This window comes from Lycorma delicatula, chromosome 4 (assembly GCF_047948215.1).
Source record: "Lycorma delicatula isolate Av1 chromosome 4, ASM4794821v1, whole genome shotgun sequence".
Lineage (NCBI taxonomy): Eukaryota > Metazoa > Arthropoda > Insecta > Hemiptera > Fulgoridae > Lycorma > Lycorma delicatula.
Window position 1 is genome coordinate 150700300 of NC_134458.1, and position 12045 is coordinate 150712344.

The 12045-nt window shown below is 26.7% G+C and overlaps 1 protein-coding gene across 2 annotated transcripts in view; it reads left to right on the forward strand.

The window, feature by feature from the left end:
* Positions 1-12045, forward strand: part of gry (trafficking protein particle complex subunit 11 gry) — a 71902-nt gene that overhangs the window by 35325 nt on the left and 24532 nt on the right. For both annotated transcript variants that reach the window (XM_075364373.1, XM_075364372.1), the window contains exons 13-14: positions 3779-3897; positions 10741-10976. In XM_075364373.1, coding sequence (XP_075220488.1) covers positions 3779-3897; positions 10741-10976 — 355 coding nt within the window. The remainder of the gene's footprint in view (positions 1-3778; positions 3898-10740; positions 10977-12045) is intronic.

Genomic DNA, 12045 nt, shown 5'->3' on the forward strand with positions numbered 1-12045 from the left:
TACAAAATTTATTTTTTACTATCTTTATAGTGGAAAATTTATCTCACAAAGATATATGATAAAAAATGAAATTAAAAATAATAATGCTTTTCTGAACAGTGATGGATTATCTTTAGCCAAAATTCACATAATTCTAATTTAGTAAATTTAATTTTCAAACCTCCATCACAAGATAGTTCTATCAAAAATTCTGTTTCGTTGTTAGTTAGGGTTCCAGGAATCACATTCAGAATGAAAGAGTTTCAGATCCATAGGAATTTAGAATAGTCTTCTTAAACTGTTCTTCAAAAGTTTCAGCCAGCATTAGGCAATGGCATTTCCTATTATTGATGAGATTATCTTTTTGGTTTCAATTTTGTGTACTAACACAAAATTTTCCAAAATTGGACAAGACTGCAGGTTTTCATTCAAAACACTATTATTCAACATTTGAAATTTTTTTATGAATGTCTTTATTTTGTCGTCTGCTGAAAATTAATTTGTTATTTCACCTTACAACTTAAATATATCATTGAGGCAATTGAAAATACCTGATAAGTAAGCTAGTGTTTTGATCTACAGCTTGTGTTTCAATTGATCATACAGTTCAAAATCAGTATCCATTAGGAATATCTGCAACTTTGAATGTAGTTCAAACAACCTGCTTAGTATTTTTTGTACTATATCAATTGATATTTAAGTATGAAAACTAGCTTTATACTGCATATCTGAGAAGTATTTAGAGGCAGAAAGAAATGGGGTTCTGCATAGTTAAAAATAATATGCGTTATGGTGGGTTTTTAATTTTTGTCTGTCATCTTGGATCCACTATATTGAATCAAACTTAATTTTTTTAAATAGGAAGATGGACCATATGACACATGATATTGATTTAAAATTTTATAAGAAAAACAGTGGCGAAACCTAATTTTTTTTTTTTTTTTTTTGTTAATGCCTTCATTATAGAGTTATCAACTTCAAAGTTGCAATGATGGAAAAATCATGTTAATAATAAAACGAGGTAAAATGCACTGCATGAACAATTTTATTGCTTTTTACATTCATAGTGCTTACAGTAACTAACTTTAAACAAGTGCTATAATAATGATAATAAACAATAACTAATAATTAACAACACAACAGATTAAATGGCTATATCAATTGATATTATTTACTTTAAATATTACAATATTTATTTTAAATAAATTTTTTTGATCATAAATTACTAATGAAATAAATTTTGAAAGCATACAATTCTACAATAAATGTTCAAAATGCTTCCCATATACACCTTGGCAGTGTGCTAACCTCAATTAATATCTGTTTATAACTTGTTGTATCTGGTGGTGGTACGTGAGCGATTTGTCAATTTTTTTTTTTTCAATTCGTCAATGTCTCCAGGGTTTGTTTTGTAAAAATTATGTTTCAGGTATCCCCCAAAAAGAAGTAATCCAGAGAAGACAGATCTGGGGACCTGGCAGGCCATACTATGGCTCCTCTATGACCTATCCAGCAATTTGTAAAAATGTTCATTTAAAATTTGCTGTGCCCTTGGATAATAATGAGGTGGTGTCCCATCTTGCTGAAACTATATGTTATTATTTTATTCTTGAACAACATTTTCCTGGATATTTAGTAAAATCCTATCGGCTATCACAATACTCAACTCGACGGTCAAAATCATCTTCTGAAAGTTCTTGCACGAGGTGTAGCTTATAAGGGTGAAATCTATTTGTTTTAAGAATATTTTGTTTTAACTGAAAAATAACTGATGTCTTGTTGGACAACACATTTCCAAATCAATGAATGAACAAAGGTCTGTAATACATCTAATGACTTTACATCAGTTGTGACAGTTTTTGTTCTACTGGTGCAAGGACGATTCTTTACAGCACCGGTTTCTTCAAATCGCTATACTGTCTTGATCATGGTCGATTTACTTATTGGTTCTTTGTTTGAAAATTGTTGTTAAATAAATCACATACCGCTTGTAAAGGCTGAACTCTGCCACCATACCCTTATATCATCAACAGTTATTATTTTGGTTTCACTTAAAGAAGGCATTGTTATTTAATATTTAATAAAATTAAATAAATGAATGAGGAAACTATAATAAAACCTTCACAATAAAATTTGAATCACTAAGCCTACAACTTAATTTTTACTTGCACTATCAAATTTTACCATTATAAGTATGTTGAAGTAAAAAGGTGAAATGAGCAGTTAATAAGTTACATAGTTTCAGCGTAATACAAAATGCATTGTTGTAAATTAACAGTGATAAGTAACAAATATCACATGATATTAACACTGGAGGCTAATTTTTATTTAGAAAATAATATCAGTTAATATAGCCATTTAATTTGTTGTGTTGTTAATTATGTTTTATGTATGTTTATATATACGTTTTTGTTTATTATCAATATTGTAACTGTGTATTGTAACTGTTTAAAGTTCATTGTATGCGTTATGAATGTAAAATGTAATAAAATTGTTCTTGCCGCACATTTTACCTTATTTTATTGTTAACATGATTTTTCCATCATTGCAACTTTGAATGCTTTTAACTCGATAACAAAGGGATTAACAGATGACAGACAAAAATTAAAAACCCACCATAACGCAGATTTTTTTTAACTATGCAGAAACCCATTTCTTTCTGCCTCCAAATAGCTCTCAAATATGCAGTATAAAGCTGTTTCCATACTTAATTATCCCCTGATATATATCAAAGAACTCTTCTTTAATTTTTAATGCAATCCAACTAAAATGATATACCTTGCTAGGCAGTAAATTTCCCTATTATTTTGGAATATGTCTGTGATTTTTATATTACTTCATATAATTTTTTTTAAATACAAAATACTTATTTTTACTAACTAGATTTGAGCCATGCTTGAGAATTTTTTATTCCATTTTTATAAACTGTGTAATGTTCTGAAATTTTTTTCTCTTCATCTGTTTTTGCTGATGTATTTAGTATTACAATTGTAAATTTTAGTTTATATTTATGACAAATTTTATCTATCTTTCTTTTTCTTTTGAAATTTAAAAAAATTTGAAATATTTTTTGATTTAAAACAAATTCCATTTTATCTTTATTATAAACATCTGTTAATTTTTTATAATTATAATTAAAATAATTTTATATATATTATTTCATTTTTTATCCTGGTTTGTTGTGAAGTAGTGTTTTGCAAAGTAGTCTTTTGATAAAAATAAAGATTTTATTCTAATCATATTATAATTTTCTTTTTTTTATCACCACCAGTACATTTACTAGAAGCTAGTAAATGTATTTCTCTTATATAATGTTACATATTATTTTTATGTGGTCCATGGATGATTATAATTTCTGCATATTAAATTACTATTATTTATTTTTCCTTTGTACATGTGTTTTTTTTATCCAAAAAATTTATTTTTATTTCCGGTTTCACTTGTAATTTGTTAATAAATATTTAATTTCCTTAATGTTTTTCTTTATTTAGTGATTGATTAAATTTAATTATCACACACTCGTTCAACTATATCATGAGTATTAATAATTCCACTCATGATGATTTCTTCAAAATGTAAGTGTATCACTGACATTAAAGATGTAGGTTATATCATTGCTAATCCTTGTGTTTGCTTTATAATAATATTTTTTATCAAATGAACAGTAATTTTTGTTTGCAAATAATAGCGGTTATGGTATTTATAACATTTATTTCTTTATTATTATATATTGATTTTATCATGGCATTTCATCTCATGAATTTTGTTTTGTAATCATTAAAATATTTATTTTTTTCAGATTGGGTCAATTTTATTAGAACTTGGTGGAAATGATGCAGATAATAGAAGAGTATTATTACAATTTACTGGTCAAGGTAATGAAGCTTCCATTCCTTTTCCAGAATTATTGCATTTCAGGTAACTTTTTGAATTTTATTATAATAAATAAAATAGTAATTTTTTATTTTTTTATATTTTCTGTTTAAACACATTGATTGCTATGACCATATTAAGTGCAGTCTACAATAATTCTGTTTTTATTAACTCTTGTCAGGTTTAAAATATATGAAATGATTTGTTGATTTTTCATAGCCTTCAGAATGATTACTTTATTGTATAATATTATAGTTTGTATTTTTTGTATTTCTTTTTTTTAGATTTTCTATTTTAGTGAAGGAAATTGACGGTTATCAGTCAAAGAAATTTTACATCTTCATTAATATTCAGATTATAATTCAGTGTTCGGCTGGTGTTATTATTCTTCTTTTTTTTTTTACTGAATTGAACATCCTTCTATATGTATTTTTATAAGGAAGATAAGATGGTGACCACACCGTGCTGGGATCAAATATGAGATTATTGTTCATATAGTGCATTTTTCCTTCAACTGTTATTATGGCACTTCTTTTATTATTTATTTCTGTAAAGAAAATTTTCTATAAACATTTTTTCTACACAAAATTATTGATATGTATGTATAGTCATATGTGTATGTTGTATGTAGTTTATTTGGCAAAAGTGTGTATGTTTATACACTTTGTCTACTTTATTAATTTTTTGCTTTTATATATATATATATTTTTTCTTCTTTTATTTTTCTTTATATATATATATATATATATAGATATAAAGAAAAATCAAATCTTAGAAAACTCAATTCTTTTTTTTGTTATTGTACTTGTCAATATTCTCCTCTGTACTAATTATGTCAAAGAGACAAAAGTATAAAAAGTTTACCACCAAGAGTACAGAATTCATTTGTGTGTGAATATATGTATATATAACTTAGAAAAAACAATTCTTTTGTTATTGTATTTGTCCATTTTCCCCTCTGTAACAATGATAAAAAATATAAAAATAGCTTATAGACCATACAATCATGTAATAAAATATTTAAAAATGTATAATGATGATAATGATCCTAATAATTTGTGTGGTATCTATAAAATAACATGCAATGATTGTAACACAATTTATATTGGGAAAACTAGTAGATCATTTAGGGCAAGGTTTGCTGACCATTTGATGATCAATAATCATTCAATCACCGATTCAGATACAAATTTAAATATAGTAGAAATTGTAAAAGGATGTGATGATTATAATAAAAAATTAAATATTTTGGAAAAATATTATATATAAAGTATAGACAAAAGTTTAATTGATTAATATACAGACAGAATTTTATAATAACTTTCTTATCAAAACCGCCTTAGATAACAGCATATTTATATAATTTAAATAAATTCAAATAACTTCAGCACATTACTGTATGTGTGGCTAGCCACATAATAAAAACATTTTTAATTTTATATTTTTTAATATTTATGAATACATATTTTTATGTCGTAATTTTAATGTTTTGAATTTAATGTGTGATTTGGAAGAAAAGGTTTAACTGATGATGAGGGAAAACCTTGAATGCAATATTAGAAAAAAATAATAAGTATAAGGTAAGAAGCATTATCAAATTCTGTACTCTGTGATAAACGGTTTTTATACTTTTATCTTTGATATATGTATATAGACAGTTCATTAACATTTTGACCTCTGTCTTAATAAAATTTAATATTATAAGAAATATAAACCACCAAGATACAGTAATTAGATAAGTTAAACTTACCATATTAATTTTCAAGAATCAAATTTCACAGCATCCCACATCTTAAATTGGTATTTAATTCTTTAAAATATAATTCAGCATTAAAATATAATTATTTGTCATTATAATAATAATTATTTGTCAAAATAATAATAATTTGTCATTTTATTTTAAATTTTTTTCTGTTTTGAAATTTTGAATTGTATTATGAATGTGTATGCGTAAAGTTTTTGCTACCCAGTACTGGAATGATTTAATCTTTAAAAAATATTATTTTCCTTTGTTCTATTGTCATTATTGCCAAATATTAGATTGTAATTTTATTATATTTTTAACTAAATCATCATCTTTGAATGTAATCTGGTGGTTCATCATTGTATATTTTTATTTCTATCTATAAATGTAATATTTTTTGGGTATTTATCATTATTACATACTTCTAAAATTTCTAAATTATTTTTGCAATCAGTAATACTATGTTTGTATTTTATTTTAATTAATGGTCAGCTACGTTAGATATACCTCTTTTTTGTTTTTGTTTGCTGTGTAATGTTCTGAAAATCTTTTTTTAAATGATCTATTGGTGTTACCAATATAAATATTATTACATTCATTCCACTTAATATTTTTTTTAAATGTTCCTCCTAATTCTTCTCAATTATTTTTATTATTGTTTTTTTTTTTTAATTTGATTTATATGCTTTTTTATATTTATTTTTATCATATTAATATTTTTAATATTAATATATTTTTTCTTAATGTATTAATATTTTTTCTTTTATATTTGTGTAATTGTATTTTAGGTATTAACTATTATTAATCTTTGTTATTTTTTTTTGCATTTAGTGTAATTATCTATGTATTTTTTATTCTGATTTTTATAGATATTTGTATAACTTGCTATCAAAACCATGATAAATTAAAATTAAAACCATAAATAAATTAAAACCATTAAAAAAATAATAAAACCATAAAAATAAAACCAAACCATTAAAATTAAAACCATAGATTAGATCAAATTAAAACCATTGATAAATTAATTGCTATTTGTTTTATTTCATATAATTTTTTTAGTTAATTTTTGTATAATAAATAACTCTAAATATCATATTTCTATATGTATTAATTTTTTGTGACTATGTTTATTTCGATTTCAATATCTAAAAAAAATACTTTTCTATTTTTTTCTATTTCATATGTAAATTTTAAATTCTTATTGTAATTGTTAAATTTATTTAAACTGATAAATGCTCATTATTTATAGTTAAGTTATATGTGACTAAAATATTTACATATTCTCACTAAAATCACAATTATTCTCACATTCAAAGTAATTTTGAAAGCATATATATAAGGCACAAAATGCCCCCTCGAACAAATAACCGCCTAATCATCAAAATTCAGTAAGTCCATTTGAGTTCTATAAGGACTCAAATGAAAGGTCATGAACTTTACATTCAAAATATGAGTGGTAAAAATAATTCTGCAATATGGCATATACAATATGGTGGCTGAAATCACATGACTTTGATTTTTTTTGCAAAAATATGAATATAAAACCACCTAGTTAGGTCTGATTGAGGTTTATAAGGACTCAAATGAAAGGGAATAAACTCTACATTCAGAATCTTAGTGACCCAATTGATTTCAAAGTATGCCATATCCAATGTGGCAGCCATAACCAGCTGTGTTCATATTTTGTAAATTTGATCATAAATCAAATTTTTTATGTTTAGTTGAAAATTATAAGGACTTTAGTGGAAAAATTTAACAGTTACTGTGTATATATATATATATATATATATATATATTTCAGTGCATACATACAGTTGGTCATAGTGTCTTAGTGTTTCAGAAAATCTCAGGAATGGACCTGAGACTGTACAAAACTACTCTTCATTTACATTCATACACATCATCTTCATTCATCCTCTGAAGAAATACCTGATGGTGGTTCTGGAGGCTAAACAGAAAAAAAGGTGGTCCCATCCTGTTGGGAACCACATGTTATTCAAAAACATCCTTCAAAATCCTGTGAAATTCAATATTATTTTATGATAACCCTCACCACTGACAGTCACTGTGTTTCCAGCTTCAAAATAGAGCATCCAATCACTACACTGGTATAAAATCTGCACAAAACTTGAATAACACTTGTTTGAGTATGCGTGTTCTTTAATGACCTGAGGATTTTCTGTGCCCCAAATACACAATTTTTCTTGTTGACCTATTCACTATGTAAATTCATATAGTGTATTCACTTCATCATTAAATATGATTTAGAAGCAAAATCATTGTTCAGTTATTGATTCTCCAGCAACCAATCAATGAATGCACACTGTTGTAAATTGCTTTAGTTTCTGGGTTAGCTGAATCTTGAATTTGTGCTGATGCAGATCTTTGATTAAAATCCAGTGCATTTTGTTTTAAAATATCCAGTTATAGTTTGTGCAATTGCACATATTCAACCATAGTGGCAATATTTTTGGCTAAACAGGCAGTATGACATTTTTTTGTTGTCCTAGCTGAACCTATTTGATTAAACTTTTTCAAATAGTTTTTCACACTTGTTTGATTTGGGACATTACTCCTACTGAAAACTGCCATGTAATTTGCATGCAGTCCACAAAGCATTCTCTGTGCTTGCAAAAAATTTTCACTGTCATCACTCACTTCATTCATCATGTAATGAATGCTCCATATTGACTAATTTGCATCAACTTCAACATATGACTCTCAGAACTCAGAATGCTACCAACAGTGTGAAGGGGGAAATAGTACATAATTTAAATTCTATGTTTTGGAACATCCATTTTATATACTATGTACTTATCAGAACGATAGTCTTGTAAGATGTGTACCATGTTTTTCATATGGAAAGTTTTAATCTCATCAGTGGCAAGTATGTTGCTACTCTATTTAAACAGTTATATCACTCACACAACTGACTTTCCATTGTGTTGGCATATTTTCAATAACAATAGCAAAGTTATGTTGCTATTGTTGTACAAGGCATTTTTTTAAAGTCAGGTCCATTTTAAATGTACCACCATTTTGTATGTCCTTTTAAATGTGATCTAAACAGATGGCGCTTGCGTACCTCAGTTATTTCAATCAATCATAGTTTAGTCATTTTGTTTTTAGTTGTTTATATTCATTCATTTATAATTAGTGCTACAATTCGTGATCCCACAGAATATGAAATAGAAGGAACTATCCAGTTTTTTGATGGCAAAAAACAGTTCTACAGCTGTAATTCACAGGCAAATTTGTGACGTTTACAGGCCGAATATTATATCTATAGCCTTGACTTAGTAGACAGCGAATATTTTCTTTTTCTTCACCTTAAACAGTGGCTTGTATCACAAAGTTTGACAATGATGAGTTAATGAAAAACGATATTACTGCTTGGTTTAAGTCACAAGTGGAAGAATTTCTTGAAGATGGAATGAAGAAGCTAGTGAAGCACCATGATTTAAACCATGTGTTGAAGTTGAAGGCGGCTATGTAGAGAAGTAGTAAATAGATGTAGTTGTTTTGTGTAAATAATAAAGTTTTTCATGTTTTTCAGTTTTATTTTTAAACTGGACCTTACTTTTAACAGACATATTTTTAAATAAAGCAGTACAGCAAATACATTTAATGTGTCTTAATTCTACGAATTTATATAACAAATTAGAATTTTATGTTAAGTGTTAATTTTAATGATTTAATTTTACAATTTTTGATATCAAATATATATGTAGGCCATTAATATGTAAAATGTCATTAAATTTAACTTTGGAGTACTTTAGGGATGAAAATATTATTATACAAGATAACTTGAAATAGAGTTATATCTCTCCTTTTTATATTTGAGTGTAAATAAATACACATGTATGTACCCATACACATGAAACATGAAGGAAGCCAACTAAGTCCTACATCAGATAATAACTGAAACACTCTAAACTCACTTTTTTATTATTACATTAAGTATGAAACAGATAACTTACTAATTATTTATATTATTACTGTAATTTTTATTTTAATATTAAACAAATTCAAAAAGTTTTTTTTTCTTTACCATAGACAGTGATAACAATGATAACAAATTTCAGATAAGTTTTAATTCAAACTAGTATCAATCATTAAAAATTAAATTATTATTATGAAATTTTGACTTTAGAATAATAATATATTTAAAATTATGAAATTTTCTTCTTTTTATAATTTTGAGACTATAAATATTAATGTAATTTTAAGAAATTACATTGCATTGTATACACAAGTTTAAATTGAAAAATTTTTTCAACATTGGAATTTTATCTAAAAAAAGAAGAAAATTTTAGAAATTACACTGGAAACTACATTCTATGACTGTTTATATTTTTTATCAAGTTCATCTCTTTCAGTAATATAATGTTGCTGCAATATCCTGTACACTTGAAGTCTGGTTTTTTGTGTATGTAGATCTGCTGTCTTTGAATGTATCTTGAAGTAGTTTTATAGTTATTCAGTAAGTTGTGAATAATAAAATAAACTTTATGAATCATTTACATTAGCCTTTTACTGATTTTTGTTATTGTAACTATTTTATTCTATGAATGTCCAAGTTGAGATTCCAGAGATAGAATTGAAATATCAGTTATATATCCTGCTCATAATTAACAATTCTACAAGCCATATTTTTATCAACCCACTTGTAAAAATTGTTTCATTTTATGTTATTCTCAATTACATTATTTGAGCTTCTTCAAATAAATGTTTGATTCTATTAAACAGTTTCAAACCAGAAATGTTATACTGAAATCGGGTTTGCAAGATACCACTCTTGAGAGGCGTAATTGTTAATCATGTTATAAAAGTTATGATTTAAAAAATAGTGATTGTATTTAGTTCTTGACAAGTATACTAATTTATGCTTTTGAAACCATCATAATTTTTATTTAAATTATTTTTTAAGTATAACTTAGTTTTTTAGAATTTTAAATGACATTAATGTTTTTTAAATTTAGTATTTAAATACCAGGTTGAAAATTAAAAGTGAATTCTTAACTTTAGTTTCATTCCCTCCCTGAAATAAAGAATTCCATGAATTAATTTCCAGAATTTAAAAAAAATGAAAAAGAAGATCAAAGAAGATTATTATTTATATTCAAATTTTTCATATGTTGTAGATATAGTCCAGCTGATTCAGCAAATTTTGATACTTTTAGACCTGTTGTTAGTACAGTCATTGCCGCACGAATACCACTTATACAACTGAATGTTGATCAGCAACTCCCATCATTGCAAGGAAGTTGGCATCAAATCACAGTTGTAGTTAACAATACTGAAACCATAACAATTAATCAGGCTGTACTTCATGTTTCTATACGACCTAGTTCTGAAGATGCTACAATAGAACAATCAAGTAAGTAGATTACATTTCTTTCATTATATACGGTCTAACAGAATGATCTGACAATTTTGAAGTCACTGTTATTTTAGCATAACTGTCAGTGAGATGGCAGGACCACTTTTTTGCCTAGCACTAGTCATACCATTTTAGTTGCCATCATGAGTTAGTCGGGTAAACTTTGTGCATTTGTGATTGACACCTATTTTAAAAATAACTCCCTTATCACTTCACAGCACTAATTTCGTAAACATTTTAATTTACATTAAAATGCATATTTTCTCAGTATAAATACAATATTACTGTGGGTAAAATTCTTTCAAAACACATTGTCTACTTTAAAAGTGAAATCAACCAGATGAAAACGCAGTGTGGGAACACCCAAATACATTGATGCTATAAGGTTAGCTATAACGCAATCTCCACGACATTCAGCAGACATTTCTGATTGAAATGTAAGAATTTTCCATAATGACTTTCAGTTCCACCCACACAAGATGATGTTAGTGCAGGGACTCAGTATAAATGACTGGGCATCGTGTTAAGCTGCATGCGAGTTCATCCCCAAAAATGTCCACCAAGAAGCAATTATTCTTTCAAATGACAAGGCACACTTTCACCTCTATGGATGTGTAAAATAAACAGAACTACTCATACTGGGCTGCCAATCGCCCACAAGAACTTCATGAGCGATCACTTCACAGTCAGTATGTTATAGTGTGGTGTTTAGTTTCAAAATTTGACATAATAGACCCATATTTTTTTGAGGAGTCAAATCACTGAGTAACAATTATAGCTCATTGGTATATAACAATGTTGCATAACTTTTGATACTGAAACTGAATGAGCTTGGTTATGAAATTTGTTTCCAACAACATGGTGCCATTGCCCATCCGGCAAGAGTTTCCTAGGATGTTCTTTGAGAAGCCTACCCAAGATTTTTGATTTCACAACATGGCTACATTCCCTGACCAGCACGTTCACCTGACCTGGCCATTTGTGACTTTTTCTTTTGGAGCTATCTTAAAGATAAATTCTAATATGTTTGACCACATTGAAGTGCAGAACAAAGAAGCTATTTAGT